The 19,783-nt window shown below is 38.5% G+C and overlaps 1 protein-coding gene across 2 annotated transcripts in view; it reads left to right on the forward strand.

Annotated features, from left to right (window-relative positions):
- The first annotated feature begins 3,141 nt into the window (after window positions 1-3,141).
- Window positions 3,142-19,783, forward strand: part of LOC121268219 — a 42,510-nt gene continuing 25,868 nt past the window's right edge. Inside the window, exons 1-2 of one of the 2 annotated variants that reach the window (XM_041172381.1) lie at window positions 3,142-3,385; window positions 3,497-3,708. In XM_041172381.1, the coding sequence (XP_041028315.1) occupies window positions 3,553-3,708 (156 nt within the window). In that variant the 5' untranslated portion in view covers window positions 3,142-3,385; window positions 3,497-3,552. The remainder of the gene's footprint in view (window positions 3,386-3,496; window positions 3,709-19,783) is intronic. The other variant, XM_041172391.1, reaches the window with a different exon arrangement.

Genomic DNA, 19,783 nt, shown 5'->3' on the forward strand with positions numbered 1-19,783 from the left:
GTTGGATCCTCTTATGCACAATTCCAAAACTCTGTTTATTCCATTTTCTGAGGCTTTCACTGCACCCATAAATTTTTTGCATGACATATCCCATGGCCCCCTGTCCAGTAAAGAGATTCCAAGATTTTTCAATAACCTTTTTACATTCTTCAGCTTCAACCCACATAGCTTCAAACCTGAAAGGTTTAGAACCCTTTTCTTCTTGAAAAATTACCTTTTGTCTGCAGGATAATGGGCAAGTGATCTGAATGTGCTGTTGTGGCATGAACAACTTTAGCATTAGGAAACTTATTGCACCAATCATGACTTGTTAAAAATATGTCCAACCTTTCACATATGTTGTTCTCCCTCTCTCTATTATTCCACCAAGTGAACTTTGATCCTTCATAACCCAAGTCAAGCAATGCACAATCGTTCACAGCTTGCCTAAACCCTTCCATCTGTCTCTCAAGTCTATCTTTACCACCGCATTTCTCATTTCTGTTCAGGATTTCATTGAAGTCACCAAATACAAGCCATCCACTATGATCACCACTATTTAATAGTCTTAAGTAACTCTAAAGTCTCATGTCTTCTAATAGTCTCAGGTTGTCCATAAATTCTAGTTAATTGCCACTCCTTTTTCTTTCTGCCCTCCTCAGTCACCATAGCATCAATGTGGTATTTTAAAAAGCTACGGATAGTTAAAATCACCTCATGTCTCCACATCAAACTTAGTCCTCCACTACGCCCCTCACTGATGACTGCTAAACAATTTCCAAATCCAAGCTGAAACTTTACCTTCCCCATTCTCTTCCTTCACAATTTTGTCTCCTGTAAAAATAGAACGTTGGAACCTTCCTTCTTGACCAGGTTGCGAAGGGTTTGAATTCCTCATGGGTTCCCAAGCTCATGTGAATTCCAACTTATTATTTCGTTACTTTTGGTGGGGCTGAATTTCAGCCTCTACCGATATCACTGTACAATTATTATCCTTGGTAATCACCACCCTTCATTGTCTATTTTTGATAGCTTGTTCCTCACCACATGAATCTCCATCATCCTTCTCCTTTCTCTTTTGAGAAGTGTTCAACTTTTCTTTTGGGGTAACCTTTATATTATTTCTCCTAAGGTGTTGTCAATTCTTTCCAGTAACCACTTGTTGGTTCTCAACAAGTTGGGCTATTAGCTCACTTTCTTGGGACTCATCTTCTCCTTCAGCTGGGCCACCAAAGGCTCAACCCTTATTGCTTCGATGGGCTCATTTAAGTGCCTATCTGTTATGTCCACCATAGGGTCATTACTTGAGCTGTTATCCTGAGCACTATTCTTTCCTTTTCTTCAGCTGATGTACCGTTAACAATTCACTACTGTTGGGCAACTGATCGTCCTTCCTTATTTGAAAATTGCCCTCTTTATTAGTTACCATAACCTCCTCCGTTGATCCCATATTTATTTCCTGGCTACCAACTTTCTTTCTCTGTATAATTCTTTCCTTAATAGCTCCTATAACATCTCCTTCATTGTTGATGTTAATATCACAATTTATGTTATCTCCTTTACTCCTTATTGATCTCAGCTCTGTGTCAACCACTTTTTCAACAATATCTCTTGCACTTTCCTCGTCATGATTGTAGGGTCTAATTTTCCAAGGGCTTCAATCGAATTCCATCTGTTGATCACAGTGGTGACGACCCTTACTTGAGTAAACTTTGGCTCTCAACCATGGACCATAGGGAAGACAATCCTCTGTGTACAACCTTTGTTTTCGTTGCCACCCTCTGCAATCTTTATGGTTATGTCCCGATCTACCACACACACAACAAAAGTTAGGCAGCCTTTCGTAGACAAATCTGATCCAGCATGCACCCTGAGACCCCAAGTTGATACACTTGCTCTCATCAATGGTTTTGTAATATCCAATTTGACATGAACCCGAATAAATTCTCCCCATGCTACCTCACTATGCTCCACATCAATATCTTCCACTCTTCATGTGCTATTCCTAATCATTCACGCGACCTGTTCATTTATAGCATGTAATGGGAGATCATATACACGAATCCAAAAAGCTACCTCTATAATGTTGATATTGTTAACATGGAGTTCCCTTTCAAATTGTTGCATCAGAACTAAGTTCTTATAAAAATACCAGGGCCCCTCATGCTGCACATGATCCTTTTCTACTTGATCTTCAAACTCTACAAGCATCAGACTAGAGCCTAGATCTTTAAACCATATTTTCTTCACAGGGCACCAAACCTTTTTCGTTGTCCGTTTAAATGCCTCCCCATTATAATACTTTTCAATGAGAAGAGAAACAAAGAAACACATTTCTCCTCTTATCTTCGAACTTTCTAGTTGAGTATCATCCACCACAAGCTCCTCATTTTCTTGCTCTGACAGTGAGAGCCGCTGGCAAAGATCTTTTACATCATTGTCCTCCATCGAAAAAAGAAAACAAAGATACTAGGAGCTCAGAACCTGCACCATGACAGGGAAATGAGAACCTCTACGAGAGTGAGACCTCTCGAGAGAGAATTCTAATTTTTAATATAAGACATTATTAATAATTATGCATATTAAAGTCTAAGTTAGTAAGTTGTAACTATTAATATCATAAATATAATTATATTTAAATATTTTTTTAATGAGTTAGTTACATAATTCACATTAATAATTTACTTAATTTTAATTTTAATAAATTTACTATTTTTTTTATTAATTTATTTGGAAAAAATGAAAAAAATAAAAAAAAATAACAAATTAACTAGGCAATGGACCAATAACTAACAATCTGGTCTGGTCCATTAAGGGTGATCGATCCGGTTTAGTATGAGAAAATGATGGGATTTTGGTTCATCATCTCCCAAATCGGACCGTATTGATTTAGACCGCTAAATAAATGAGATATGATAAGATGAAATGAGATAGAACGAAACCAGTATAATTTTCAAATGAGTAATACTAGATACAATCGTGGAGTGCACAAATACCGTATAATCTATTTGAAAAAAAGTAAAATTTATTATTAAAAAAATTATTATTTTTTATATAAATTTCGTATTTATTTACCTTTTTTTTTAAATTATTACATGACGTGTAATTATCATTTTTCTTTCCAAATATTTCCTAATCTTCTTGAACGGGGGCCTTAATCCTTTCAAGCACACTCTGTGAACACCTTGAAATGGCAAGTAAGCTTTGCCTCTTAGTCCGTTTGATGATGTAACCGGTCTAAACCTGGAGCCCCAATTCTCTCTCTCTCTCTCTCTGGAGAATTATTTGAATACAAAACCCTAGCGAATAGAAATACAATACAACACGAATCGCGACTGCAACAATAGCCGGATCGGAGCAGAGAAGAAAGCGAACCCTAGAAAGCAAAAACAAGTACCCTCATATCGTAAGTTTTGTTTATTTGTTTTTTTTTTTAAATAAAATTTCTTTTCGTTATTCTGACTGTTACTATGAGAGAAATCTAATGGTTTCTCTTCAAAGTTTGGTACGATTTTAGGAGGTGAGGAACATCTACAGGATAAAAGAGGTCTACTTTCTGCATGAGAAGCAGATATGAGTAGGTTATCGTTCAGGCCTCGTCCGCTCGACATTCACAAGAAGCTTCCCATCGTTAAGAGCGTCAAGGACTTCGAAGATGACGACGCCCCCACCACCTCCTCAACCCGCAATTCTCAGCTGCTCCGTCTCGCTTCCGATGTCGACAATGAGGTGCGTTGCCCACCTCCCATTTTTTTTCCTTAGTTTTTAATTATTGCTTTCACTGAAGCAGTTCATCGAGCCTTTTGCATGTGGGAAATTTAGTAAGAACTTTGTATTTTAGCTGCCAAGGCACTACGACTAACTGTGGGATGTGTCAAATTAAGATGTTCAATTTGCATATAGTTATTTGAAATTCTAGACATTAGCCTCACACCCTACACACCTATTTAAAAACATGTCATTTTACTTTTTTACCCATGTAATGAAAATAATTCTAGACATGTTTGTAAGTAAAATAGGATAAAAATGTAAAATGACATGTTTTTAAGTGGGTGTGTAAGGTGTAAGGCTTATGGGTAGCACTGCTCGTATGTATAATTGATAAGTTACAGGCATGAATAGGGCGTCTTTAAGCGTACCCTTAACCCTAGTATTACAGGAGGGAGGGGGTGCCACTATAGCTAGGCTGAATGGCGCCATGGTTTTTGAGACATAACTTGATGAATTCTTGAACTGGGAAGTGTCATTTTTCTTCGTAATTTGTATTTAGCTTTGTTCTAGATATTTAGAAATGCTAAATGGAGGAGATTTGTGCATATTTTGTAAGCATAGTTGTTTTTCTGGGCTACATTGAGGTTTTATTAGCACTAGGATTGATTTTATGACTATTGGAAAAATAGACTCAAGATTTTCCGAGTACAAAGTACAATAGGTATGGTCGAGATTTTTGGAGACATTATTGCATTTCTGTGTTGTTGTATAAAACATGATCCTCATTTATAGTGATGATGGCTGGGCATTGCTCTGACCCGTCAACAAGGCTCACATGGAATTTTGAACTCCCTATGTGTTGTCAAGCTAACGCTCAACCTTTCAATACCTTTTGATCTAGTGGTGTGGTGTAAAACTATTGTATTTTTAGTATTGCACTGATTCTATCTATCTTGTTTTGCATCATCTCAAATTGAATATAGAAAGGTGGTGAATCCCACATTGCTTGGGAATGAGAGAAGTTCTTGCCCTTTATGATGAGTCAAGGGCTCAAATTGTAGCCTACTAGTCCTTTTGGAGTATAGGTCCAAATATGGCTTCGACATTTCTTAGGTTGTTACAAATAGCATTAGAGCCAAACCTCACTGGAGGTGTGGGGCTTGCGCCATGCCAATTATAATAGAATGACCTGATGAGAGCATTAGGTGGTGGATTGTAATATCTCGGATTGAATATGGGTAGGTGGTGGATCTCACATTAGGGTTTGAAAAATTGAAATCGAGTATGAAACCAAGGAAGGGTTGATTTAATGATTTGGATGATTCAACAAATTGAATAGGGCTATTCATGACAATTTTAAATCACTTATTTTAGTTTTAATAAAAAATATTAAAAATATATACAATGCAATTGAAGTATTTAATATCCTGGATAAAAGAGTTTAAAATATGAATTCATTGACTTGTTTCAATCAGACCATGATGCAAATCTAAATAGTTTCAATAAGCTTTTAATTCATATATTTGACCTCAATTGTCCACATCTTTTTGCCTTAAATATTCTCATCTAGGAAGAAGATAAATACCATTAAGTTATAAGCATATAACAATGGTAGTATTTTGTGCAGTCACAATTTTAATACAATATGCTCATTCCTCGCCTAATTGTTTTTGTTTAACTAAACAAAGGAAAGAATTCAATGTTTTATCTTTCAAATTTACTACCATTCTTGGTGAATACCAGGATGAAAAAGTTATTATATAATCAGTTCTATCATATTTTTTTTTTGATAAGTAAGAATCTTTATTGAAGAGAATGAAACTAGGCAATGCCCAAGTACACATGAAGTATAAAAAGTGAGACACCTAATTACATTCTAGTGAGCTGAAAAGAAGATAGAAACTCATGAACATTCCCACCCTTCAGTACAATAGCAGAAAACCACTGTAAAAAAGAGAATACAAATAAATTCCATATTTCCCCCATTGCACTCTCCTTGTTGTTGAAACACCTAGCATTCCTTTCAAACCATAAACACCACATTAAGCACAAAGGTATCATTCGCCACACTGCTGCCAGTTGAGTGCTATTGTGCCTTCTGTTCTAGCACGCTAGTAGTTCCACAACACTCTTAGGCATTACCCAGCTCTATTGAAAATACCAGCCCATAACTCCCCAGCCACCTCATAGTGTAGAAGCAAGTGATCTATCGATTCCCCATTCCTTTTACACATGAAATACCATTTCGTGACCACCATATCCCACTTCCTTAGATTATCAACCGTCAATATCTTCCCAAGTGCAGTTGTCCAAGTAAAAAACGCAACTTTAGACGGCACTAAAACCTTCCAAATGCTTTTCCACGGAAAGAATGTGGGTTGTTGAACTGTCAAAGCCTTATAAAAAGATTTGACAGTAAACTTTTCCCCCCCTATGTGTATCCACAACATATGATCACCTCCATTACCTCCTAAATTTGCTGAATACAAGTAGCTATAAAAATCTGCCATTTCTTCAAGTTCCCAGTCTTGAGCATTTCTAGTAAAAATGACATTCCAAGTTACCATCCCATTTACACAACACAACAAATCTGAAACTGCAGCTTGATGATTTTCAGCCAAATTAAAAATAACTGGAAAAGCTGTGTAAAGAGGGCTCTCTCCACTCCAAGCATTGAACCAAAAGCGGGTTCTTACTCCATCACCCACCTCAAACTTAATATGTTTTTCAAAAGTGTTCCACCCCTTTCTAATAAACTTCCACAAACTTATTCCACAAGACCCCCTACCCTCCTTAGAGCACCATCTCCCCCACACACTACCATATTTGTGATCAATAACCGCTCTCCACAACGAGTTCTCTTACATTTGATACCTCCACAACCACTTCCCTAGGAGTGCCTTATTAAAAGTACTCAAATTTTGCACCCCTAGCCCACCATTCGCAATCGGACAGCTCACCCTTGGCCAACTTACAAGGTGAAATTTAGTTTCCTCCCCCATGCCACCCCACAAAAATGCTCTAAACAACTTTTTAATCCGGTTTGCCACACTCTCCGGTAACGGGAATAAAGAAAGATAGTAAGTGGGGAGATTGGAGAGGGTACTTTTGATAAGAGTTAATCTCCCCCTTTTTGATAGATATAGCCACTTCCACCCCGATAGTCTCTTCTCAATCTCTCAATCTTCTCTACCGTCCCATCCCAAGTGCTCTTTGCTTTGAATGATGCCCCCAAAGGAAGTCCAAGATATTTCATAGGAAGAGAGGCAATTTTACAACCCAACAACTTCGCTAGAGAAGCAATATTACTCACATCCCCCACCGGTACCAACTCCGACTTCCCCAAGTTCACATTGAGTCCCGAAACTGCTTCAAAGCACAATAGAACATCCCTTAGAGTTTGAATCTGTTCACTAACGGCATCACAAAAGATGAGTGTATCATCTGCAAAAAGTAAGTGGGAGATGGAGCTGACACTATTACTATTGTTTCCTACCGAAAAACCTGCAAGAAATCCTCCCTTACCACAGCCTCCACCACGAGGCTAAAAGCCTCCATCACTATAACAAAAAGGAAAGGTGATAGCGGATCCCCTTGATGCAAACCCCTCGAAGTTTGAAAAAAACCACAAGATTTTCCGTTGACTAATACCGAGAACCGAGCAGTCGAAATATAATGTTTAACCCATTCACACCACCTATCTCCAAAGTCACATCTTCTAAGCATATAGAAAAAGAAAGTCCCAACACACATGGTCATAAGCCTTTTCCATGTCTAGCTTGCAAAGGACCCCCAGAAGGCCTTTTCTCAACCGGCTGTCCAAACACTCATTTGCTATCAAAACTAAGTCCAAAATTTGCCGACCCCGAAGGAAAGCATTTTGAGGTTTGGAAATGAGTGTGTCCATCACCAAACTCATACGATTAGCTAATACCTTTGAAATGATTTTGTAGATCCCACCTACCAAGCTAATAGGCCGGAAGTCTTTCAAGTCATGGGCACCGGCTATCTTTGGGATGAGTGCAATGAAAGTAGCGTTTAATGACTTCTCAAAGCTAAGATTAGAATGAAAAGCATGAAAAATTTGCATCACTTCCTCCTTCACTATATTCCAACACTCTTGAAAGAAAGCTCACCACTTGATGCGCCTCCTCTTCATCAAACGGTCTCTCTATGCAACTTGCAACATCCGGATCTAGTTGGTCAAAACTTAAGCCGTCAAGTTTAGGACGCCAATGTACTTTTTCAGCTAAGAGATCCTCATAATACTGCACTATATGATCTTGGATCTCTTCGCGGAAATGTAACACATTTGAACCTGAGTGAAGTACTTCAATAGCATTGTTGCACCTATGAGAATTGGCCACCTTGTGAAAGAACTTAGTGCATTTATCCCCTTCCTTCAACCAAAGCGCCCTTGATTTTTGCCTCCAAGATATTTCTTCCATCAACAATACTTTCTCAATTTTGGTCACCACCACATTCTTCCTTAACAAAGAATCTTCATTAACATCCCCTTCCTCCAATGCTTGCAACTCATCCCAGAGAATATTTTTCTGCACTTCCATGTGTCTAAAGACTTCCTCATTCCACTTCTTTAGGTCAGCCTTTAGAGTTTTAAGTTTACCCGCCACTATGAAGGTAGGGGTACCCTCAAAAGAATAAGCTTCCCACCAAGCCCTGACCTTCTCCACAAAGCCTTCAGCTTTTTTTTTTATAAGTAAAATAAGACTTTATTAAATCACCAAAGTAACACGATACAAAGAAAATGCCCTGTTTATGTAGGCATGTTAGAAACTAGGAATTCATGAAGGTCCATGCCATTTAAGTCTACAGCAATGGCCCAAGTACAAAGAGTTCTAAAAAATAACAATATAAGCTCCTCCACAGATCTCTCTGTCTTTAAAAGTCCTCTCATTTCGTTCCTGCCATAGACACCACATAATACAGATAGGGATCATCTTCCACACTGCTTTAATCTGTCTCACCCCACGGATAGAATTCCAGCAAGCCAATACATCCAAAACTGTTTACGGCATCACCCACGCCATATCCATCCTTTTAAACACTGCGTCCCAAATAGCCTTAGCTATCTCACAGTGTAAAAGTTAAATGATTTACCGACTCACCCCCGCTTTTACACATACAACACCAATCTGCAATAATTATCCTCCTCTTTCTTAGATTATCCGTAGTGAGGATCTTACCCAAAGACGCTGTCCACACAAAGAAAGAGGCTTTGGGAGGAGCCTTATGACGCCAAAGCTTTCTCCAAGGAAACTGTATCTCTGGCTCTTGTGTGAGAACCTTATAGAAAGAGCGAGCTGAGAATACCCCTTTCCCTGCAGGATGCCACCACAACTCATCTTCCTGCTGAATGTTCAGTCGAACAGAATATAAGAGGCTATAAAATTCTACAAAACTTTCCATCTCCCAATCCTGTGCCGCCCGGTTGAAATTGATGTTCTAGTGAATGTTTCTACCTGAGACTGAGACTTCCATAACCTCTGCCACTGTGGCATCTTTGTTACTTGCAATCAAGAAAAGAGACGGAAACAGATCTAATAAAACACTTGTACTACACCATGCATCCTTCCAAAATCTGATCTTGACACCTGTCCCCAAGTGCAATCTAGTGTATCGCTGGAAAACCTCCCATCCTCTTCTAATGTATTTCCATAACCCCTTACCCGCTGTTCCTCTAACTTCTCTGGTACACCACCCCTCCCCTAGATCACCATATTTGCTTTCAATCACAGTCTTCCATAAGGCCTCTGGTTCCTTGGTATATCTCCACAATCATTTGCCTCGTAAAGCCCGATTAAAAACTCTCAAATTTCTGACACCCAAACCGCCATTGGAGATAGGCCGACATACCATCTCCCACTTAACTAAGTGGAATTTAAACTCATCTCCCAAGCCCCCCCACAGAAAGTCTCTCTGTAACTTCTCAAGTCTACCCGCCACACTTGCTGGTACAGGAAATAAGGATAAAAAGTAGGTGGGAAGGTTGGAAAGTGTACTTTTGATTAAAGTAGTCCGACCCCCTTTCGACAAATACATTCTCTTCCACCCTGCTAATCTCCTCTCTACTTTTTCAATCACTATATCCCATATCATACGAGACTTCGGTGCTATACCCAACGGCAATCCCAAGTAAGTCATAGGTAAAGACGCAATTTTACACCCCAGAATGCCCGTCAAATCCCTTATATCTTGAACTTCTCCAATCGGTACCAACTCGGATTTATCATAATTCACTTTCAAGCCAGATACTGCTTCAAAACATAGCAGCAATGCCTTTACCGCCCTCAACTGAGCATGATCAGCCTCACACATGATAAGTGTATCATCTGCAAACAACATGTGAGAAATAGTTGTAATACCCCTACTCGGTGATCCAATCTGGAAACCACTGATGGAACCATTAGTCACTAAGGCTGAGATCATCCTACTCAATGCCTCCATAACAATGACAAAAAGTAAAGGAGATAATGGATCCCCTTGTCTCAAGCCACGAGAGTTTGGGAAGAAACCCTCTGGGCTACCATTAATCAACACCGAGAACCGTACCGTAGAAATGCACCATCTGATCCATGACCTCCACCTCTCACCAAACCCACACCTACCCAATAAATAAAGAAGGAAATCCCAATTAACATGATCGTACGCCTTTTCCATATCTAATTTGCACATAATCCCTGCTTTGCCCATCTTCAATCTACTGTCGAAGCATTCATTAGCAATAAGAGCCGCATCAAGGATCTGTCTACTCTTAACAAAAGCATTCTGTGGTTTGGAAACAATCTTCCCCAATATCCCACTTAATCGATTTGCAAGCACTTTTGCAATGATCTTATAAGCACCATTCACTAAGCTTATAGGCCGAAAATCTGTGATCTCAATGGCCCCAACCTTTTTAGGGATTAGTGCAAGAAAAGTAGTGTTAAGACTTTTCTCAAACTTTCCTAACAAGAAAAACTCTTGAAATACCTTCAAAAGATCCGCTTTAATCACCTCCTAACACTCTTGGAAAAAACTCATAGAGAAACCATCCGGTCCGGGAGCCTTATCTTTTGCCATCTTTCTTACCACTTCAAATACCTCTTCCTCTTCAAAAGCCCTTTCCAATCTGGTGACATCCCCTGGTTCAATAGTGTCAAAAGCCAAACCATCTAACGTAAGCCTCCAACCCACCTCTTCCGTGAAGCTTTTTAAAGAAAACAACCACATGGTCTTGGATAACCTCTTCTTCTCTATTCTCATCCCCTTCAATTCTCAGCACTTTAATGTTATTATTTCTTCTATGTGAGTTTGCAATTCTATAGAAAAACTTCGTACTCCGGTCCCCTTCCTTCAACCAAAGAGCTCTTGATTTTTGGCGCCATGAGATTTCTTCCTGTAAGATTAACCTCTCAAGATCAGCAACCAACAAAACTTTTTGTGCTTGTTCCTCTTCATTTAGTGACCTCCCTTCTTGTAGCCTTTTGAAATACTGAATTTCCATCAACTTGGAATTTTTGTTCTCCTCCACATTTCCAAAAGCTTGTTTATTTCACTCCTTTAGATCCCTTTTTAAGGCTTTCAGTTTGTTTGCAAAAATGAAACTGGATGTACCTTCAAATTGATACGAAGTCCACCATCTTTTAACCCTTTCCACAAAACCTTCTGACTTCAACCACATATTTTCAAACTTAAAATACCTTCTGCTGTTACGAACACCTCCACAATCCAGTAGAATAGGCCAATGATCCGAAGTTATACGAATCAAACGCTTTTGCCATACATCCGGAAAATGGCTTTCAAACTCAGGAGAAATCAGAAAACGATCCAAGTGGGACCACGTCTGATTATTTGACCAAGTAGCTAGACCCCCTGCTAATGGAAGATCTACCAAGTTTAAATCAAAGATAAACTCTGAGAACTCCAGGCTTGCTGGTCTCAATCTTCTACTTCCCAGACTTTCACTCTGGAAGCGCACCACATTGAAATCCCCCCCAATACACCAAGGGAGGTCCCACCAACTTTGTACCCCTGCAAGTTCATCCCATAATATACTTCTATTGGCATCTAAGTTAGGCCCATACACTCCTGCAAATGCCCACAAAAAATCATCTGATACACTTTTAAAAGAACAAGCTACCATATATCTCCCTATGTACTCCTCCACTTTCTCTACTACCCGTCTATCCCACATTATCACTACTCCTCCTGAAGCCCCTGAAGAGGCGAAATATACCCAATCCACATAAATATTACTCCACAAACTCCACAAAACCTTTAGCTTCCAACCACATATTCTCAAATTTGAAAGGATGCCTACCCCATGAATTCCTTCGCAATCAAGAAAAATTGGAAAATGATCGGAACATACCTATGGCAACCTTTTCTGGCATAGGTTCGGAAAATGCGGCTCCCACAAAGAAGAGACTAAAAATCTATCCAACCTTGACCACCCTTTACTGTTGGACCAAGTACAGTCCCCCCCAACCAAAGGAAGATCCACAAGATTTAGGCTTGGTTTGGGTAGTGAGAATACTTGAGAAGTGTTGAGAATGTTTGTGAATAGTGGTGAAAAAGTAATGAAAAAGTAATAATAAAATATTGAATAGTAGTAAAAAGTAGGTGAAAAGTAATAAATAGTAGAAAAGTAGGTGAAAAGTAATAATAAAATATAGAATAGTAGTGAGAGTACTTGAGATACTCTCACTTGCCAAACACACCCTTAGATAAAAAATCAGCTTTGAGAAGTCTTCCATTGCTCTTGTTGTCGTAGATGCCCCCACCCTCTCACTAGGGTACCTAACAATATTGAAATTCCTACAAAAAATCCAAGGTAAATCCCATAAAGAATATAGATCTGCCAACTCCTCCCACAAAGAGCTTCTATCACTATCCACATTAGGCCCATACACCCCCGCAAAAGCCCACCTCCACCCATCCTCAATATTCCTAAACATTACAGCCATTGAATAAGACCCGGTACAATCCTCTACCATCTCCACCACTCTCTTATCCCACATCACCAACACACCTCCCGAAGCCCCTGACGAAGCTAAGTAGCACTATCCCACAAACGAACACCCCCACAAACTACGAATAATGATTCTATCAATACCTCTTAACTTGGTCTCTTGCAAGCAAACGATGTCAATTTTCTAGCTACGAAGAAGAGATCTAATGCAAAGACGTTTATTCACGTCATTGGTCCCTCTTACATTCCAAGACAGTATTTTAGGCTTCATTATCAACAGTAAACTCCCTCCCTTTGGTTTTACCTTTCCCCGAAGTTCCCTCCTTATTGTCATAGTTAATAGAGCAATGCAGTCGTCTCAACTCTCTCTCCTTTCGAACTATTGACTTCATGGCCATGGATTGACTAGCTTCTAAAGCTACTAAAAGAGCCATGAATTGTTCTTCATAGCCATCACATGATAGTCCCACCAAACCTTGAAGCTCCTCCATTTTTTTAACACCCAATCTGATGCTCTATGTGCAATTTGGAAGGGGGGGGGGAAGCATTTGTAACGGTGACGGACTACACATCTCCTCCTCATCACTGTCTACTACAAATACCTCCATCTGTAGATCTGAATCTACTACATCTTTTACAGATTTTGTATGAAAATCTGTAGACACCTCCCAAGACTGTCTGCTGCCCTCAAAATTGAACGAGTGTTTCAACAGGCTAGTACCCTCATCCCCTAGCCTTATCTCCTTTCCCACAGAAGCCACTGGGGCTGTCTTTCCCAGTGATTTTTCCACCAATTCCCCTTCCTCAAAATCCTGCGCATAGGGCCCCACCACTAGCCCTCCCGAGGCTTCCTCAGAAACAATCGAGACTTGCTAAGCCTTGGATGGAGCCATTGGCTCGAGAGTACTTATTGCAAGAGCCTCGAGACAACTTGCCGACCCATCGATTCTTGACTTCTCTACATGTGCCATATCCGGCAAGCTGGCCCCCGTCGATGGTGCTACCACCTTCGCCGGCCTGATCTGTGTTGAATCCGACCCCTCAAACCCAGTTGAAGCTCTAGATGCAGGAACTCCATAGATTTCGTTTGAGACTAGGCATATTGGAAGCTGTGTGGGCGTCGTCTCTGGCTGCTTGGCCCCCATTGATGTTGCTACAGCAGTCGCCGGAGCCCCTTGACCCTTCGCCTGCGGTAAGGATTGAGTCCCCTCCTTCGACGGGCCTGCTTCAGCTGAGAGTCTTCTCCTCCAGATGGGTTTCTTACCTAATGGTTGGAGCCCAACCTCTTGGCCTTTGATACCCACATTCGGCCCATTCACTTGGCCCAGTCCATGTGAGTTACTCAGCACCGACCCTCCATTCAAACCGAAACCCAGCCCCATCTCTATTTCTCCTTCAACGCATCGTATCATCTAGTTCATATTAGTTTGCATCTTGTTCAGTTGCCCCTTCATCACTTCAGCTCCCTTAGAAACATTTCCTTATTTGGCCCGACCTCTCCTCTGTCGTCCCCTTCTACTCTCTGAACCCTTCTAGAAACCGCGGCTATACCATGCCTGCTCTGTCATCCCTTTCTACTCTCTGAACCCTTCTAGAAACCGTGACTATTCCATGCCTTTGCAGCGATACACCCTTGCCATGCAACCTAACAAGTTGAGTAGACAAGTCCAAATCCCTTAGTTGTTGAAGCAACTCCTTATACGACTGCGAAGATTTCGAAAGCGTTGATGCCGTTCTCGCTGGTAGTGCTTACCCACCTGTACGAGCAGCCTCCCTTAACATCTCTGCCAGTTTCCACCATCCCCTCCCTTCTTTGTCTTCAGGAACAAGGATACAGTTACGACGCCCACCCCCTCGATGCTCTTCCAGCGCCATGAACGTACCTTGAATATTTGAAAACCTCTGCATTGTGAATCCCCTGTCCCCTTCTCGATGACTAGCATAAAACCCTTTCCTCCTGCCATCCTCCAGGGCTTTGCTGAATCACCGTGTAGTGGCTGACTCCATTCTCATGTTTCTCACAAACTTCTATCCTCTTTCTGTGAGAATCAATTATCGGCCCTCCCTAGCTACCTCAAAGGTTTTTAGCTCAATGACAACAGCTTTCACAAGAGCCATTTTCCTTCCCAACCAAAACACGACTCAGATGTTCAAACAATCACAAACACCATCGAAATATAGTTTCATGCACAAAAAGTGTATGAGAAAGAAAATGTACGGAGAGGTTTTTCTCTCTCCTCTACACTACAAATCCGTGTGCCCCTTTCAGTTCTATCATATTGTCGTACAAGTATTAAAGAAATCATGTATGTCTAAAAAAAAAAAAAGAGAAATGATATTTTCAGTCATAGAGTGCATAAGAGTCGCGCACTTCTTTTGAAAAAAATGAGTAAATATGAGACCTACATAATAAAATTAATTTTTTAATAGTGAACCCTACTCTTTTTCAAAATGAGTGAACATCACTTGTACTAACTGTATTTAGCATTACTAAAAAACTAAACACGGTTTTGAATCGGTTGAAATTAGCTCAAATCAGTCTAAAATTGACTAGAATTGACCAATTGAAGCGGTTTTGTAAATAATTCGAAAAATACACTAAAATAAATTCGGTTTCTGTTTGATTCAAATTGAATCGGTCTAAATTGAATCGTTTTATGAGCCTTGTCCCACATTGTTTGGGAAGGAGGTTCTTGCATTTTCTAATGATTTAAAGGGCTTCAATTGTAACCTTGGTTAGTTCTTTTGGAGTATGGGCCTAGATGTATCTTGGACCTTTTGAGTCGCAACAAATGGTATTAGAGTCGATCTTAGTCAGAAGTGTGGGACTTGAGCCGTGCAACCTATGATAAAATGTCTTAACAAGGATGCCAGGGATATAAAGGGGGGAGATTGTAATATCTCAGATTGAGTATAGAATGGGATCTTATAGTGCTCGGCAATGAGAAATTCTTGTCCTTTATAATGATTTTTCTTATAAGTAAAAATATTATATATATCTATAGGAGTAACCAAGTACACTGAACGTATACAAGAAATTACCTAGCCCATACTAGAGAGCTCCTAATGACCCAAAAAGCCCGTGTAAATTTGACTAATCCTTTTGGAATTTGGGTCTAAATGTGGTTAAGGCCTTTCTTGGGTTTTTACATGAACTTTCCCACACATTTGTAAACATTTTCCAGCACTCTTCTATCCCACATCAGCCATATCCCTCCCTCTTGATCATGAATCCCCTTTTTGAGTCCAAATAACACCAATCCACATGCTAGCATCCACACGAACTTGGCACAACAGACCTTGACACAAGATTTAATTTAGTCTTTTGTGAGCAAACAATGTCCACCTTCCATTCCTTGAGTAAGTACTTGATCTTCAATTGTTTCTCTCTCTCTTTTGTTTAACCTTCTATCATTCCTAGACAGAACTTCAAGCCTTATCCAAAAATTAACCTCCCTCTACCTTTGACTATGCTAGAATTACCTCTCGGAATGCCCCATCTTTTATTACCTATCAAAAAGAAGAATTACCTATGTTATGGTTATATTTATTAAAACATGCTAACCTCAAGTCTCGGGTGCCTCCATTCAAGGTTATAGAATATAGAAGACTAAATGCAAAATGTAGTGATGGAAGGCCCCCCTCCCCCGTTAGCCCAATTGCCTAGTTATGCACCATGCCTTTTAGAAAGTATTCGGCCTGACCTTCAATACTTCCTTCCCCCTACTCTTAAATAAGTCCACAACCATGCAATCTTCCCCCTACAAACCGAAGGATGCCATGGTGTAACACCCCAATGGAAGGCCCAAACCACATGGCCTATACTCTAAAAGGATTAGTTAGTGATACAATTGGAGTCTCATTGAAACCTTATAAACAGCAAGAACTTTTCCTTCTCAAGCAATGTGGGATCTCATTTACCACATACTCTTATCCTTAACATATGGGGCATCACAATCTCCCTCCCTTAAATTTCCGATGTCCTCGTCGGGCCTGTCCGTTGTAGGTGGCACAACTCAAGTCCCACATTTCTGGTTGAGACCTAACTTTGATACCATATGTAATGTCCCAATGGAAGACCTAAACCATATGGCCTATACTCTAAAATGATTAGTCAATGATATAATTAGAACCTGATTGGAACCTTATAAAGAGCAAGAACTTTTCCTTCTCAAGCATTGTGGGATCCTATTCACCACTTACCCTTATCCGTATCATATGGGGTATCACACATGGCTACTTCGAAACATCTCTTATTTGTTTACCAAGTCATCGCCAGCAATCTGCTCTTATCCCTTGGTGTCAAAGGGAGAGTTCCTTTCTTGAAGGATTATTTTACACGCGCACGCGCGCACACACACACACACAATCATATATCATTGAAGCTAAAACTCATGGCTACCACAATTTTTCAGACAAAATGTCCTTTGTTTTGGAACTTGTTATATCCATGCTAACATACCAATATGTCAATCCCAAGCATTATGTAACGACCTAGGAATTATCTACACTACGAAATAATGTAGGAACAATCTTGCATATATCCCTTGTACTTGGGCTATGCCTAGTTCTCATAAATAAAATTCTTATTTATTGATTAAAAATGCATATATTTATATTATGTATAAATTAATTAGATTTTATAATTGAGGTAACAATCGAGGTACAAACTTGAGTAGCTAGAGCTGAAGTTTTTTTTTTTTTTGAAAAGTTTGATTTTTTAGAAGAAAATTAGATATTTTATTTTAGTATATAGTTATAGTGTATAAATTAATTATGCATATTATATATAAGTAAATAATATGCAACTGTAAGTTATAAGCAATAATTATAAATCAAAGTATATGTTATCGTTTGTATGGAATAATAGAAACCATATCTTATATAAAGTCAATTATATGATTTGCTTGATTAGAAAGAAATAGTATCAACTTAGGTCATGATGCATGCTATCAGTAAACCATAGTAATTATGATATATGACCTTCGGAAAAAATAAAGTCAATTGTAGTAAACATGAGTTTTATATACAAGTGATTATATTAATGAATGTATTATGATTCAACGGACTCAACCTTTTTCTTGTATCCATTTCTAGTTCTTGACTATGTGTTTCTCTTGTATATACCCTGTGTACTTGGGCTAAGCTTATTTCAATATTATTAATGAAATTTCTCTTACCTATAAAAAATTTAATCTATTATGATATTTATTGGTGTATCATAAGCGTATTACATAAGTATATAGGCACCATCACTTCAAGTATGATACCCACGATATATATTTAAGTTAATAGTTAATAAATTAGTTAATTGATTGTATTTTAATTATTAAATCATACTAATTATAGGATTTAATGTTAGGTTATGAAAAAACTATTTATAGTAAATATATATAATATATGTACAGGTTATATATATAACCTAAACATACAATATACACGACAATTGACAAATACAACATATAACACTTATGTTATATCATATAGTATATTTATAGAATAACCTATATATACATACATAAAATAACAAGATATTTTATGACCTTCACAAAATATAAACCAATAGTACAAAACTAAAAATATATAACTAATTATAGGAAATATCTTCTATAAAAAATACACGTCTTGATTAACTAACTAAATATATTATATAAGTTAAATACAATCAACTGTAATACATAATTAAATATGTAAAATACAACTAACGTATAATACAAATGACACATACATATGTAGCGTATATATTACATGCTTTAAAACAAGCTCGAACGATGCAAGTCATGCTTATATGAGTTTTGTTCACAAGCATAAACCAAGCCGACCCGAGCTTATGCAAGTTTGGCTCGTTTAATATTCAAACTAATATTAGTATTTATGAATAACTCATTTATGAAATGAACTGAGCTAGAACTTAAGTATATAAGAAAAAGTATACAAGAGTATATAAGAGCCGAGTTTGAGCTGTTCATTTACAGCCCTAGAATCTTGATATTTGTAACGTCCCAAGGGAAGGCTCAAGTCACATCTGAACTTATATTTCGAAATTACTAGTCAATGGTATAATTAGAGCCTCATTAGAATCATTAGAAAGAGCAAGAGCTTATTCTTTCTAAGCAATATGGGATCTCATACACCACTTATACTCGTCAGTTAGCATGAGGGTATCACAATCTTCCCCCCCCCCCCAAAAAAAAAAAAAAGAATCAGGACGTTCTTGTCAGCCCATGCCATTGTAGGTGGTAGGGCTCAAGAAAGGCTCTAATACCATTAAAGTCCCAAGGGAAGGCCCGAGCCATATTTGGGCCTAGATTTCAAAAGGACTAGTCAATGGTACAATTAGAGCCCTATTGGAATCATTATAGAAAGCAAAAACTTTTCCCTCCAAAGCAATGTGGGATCCCATACACCACTCACTCATCAGTTAGCATGGGGTGTCAACAATATTTCTGGATATCTTTAGGGAGAAAAGAAAAAAAATAATACAAGTGGTCCAAATACATGCAAATATGGTTCTCCTATTTCATTTTGTTAATGCTATGTGCTTATTGACGAGATTATTTATTTTGTTTCCATGTATAAGCTAGATTGAAAGTAGAAGGGTTGGGTCATGTCTTACGTGAGCATTTTTTCTTTTTCAATTAAATCTATCTCTCTCTCTCTCTTTCACCCACTCTCATTTTGCACTTTTCTGTCATGGTTGACTGATTAAATTTGGCACATGTCTAATCTTTTTTTTCAATCTCTGTATTTAATAAAGTTAAACCAATATACTTATCCAAAAAAATAATAATAATAAATAATAAAATAAAGTTAAACCAATATGCTTTTGCATACACCCAACTACTTGTGAATATTATTCAGTCTCATCAGTTGAATTTATAGTATTCTTTTGTGAGAAAATGTATGGTAAGACTTGTATTGTGCAATAGAAAGAATTGGTTCATCATCAGCCCTAAAACAAATCCTGTCTCCACCATTGCTGTTACTGTCTCCAAAAATAGTAGTACTGCACCATTACATTTATCTTCACCACGATATGAATATTGGTGAATTTAAATTCGTGAATGTGGGAATAGAGAGGTGTTCTGATACTATTGGTTAAATTAATTTTGAAGATTT

Source organism: Juglans microcarpa x Juglans regia, chromosome 1D (assembly GCF_004785595.1).
Source record: "Juglans microcarpa x Juglans regia isolate MS1-56 chromosome 1D, Jm3101_v1.0, whole genome shotgun sequence".
NCBI classification, from domain to species: domain Eukaryota; kingdom Viridiplantae; phylum Streptophyta; class Magnoliopsida; order Fagales; family Juglandaceae; genus Juglans; species Juglans microcarpa x Juglans regia.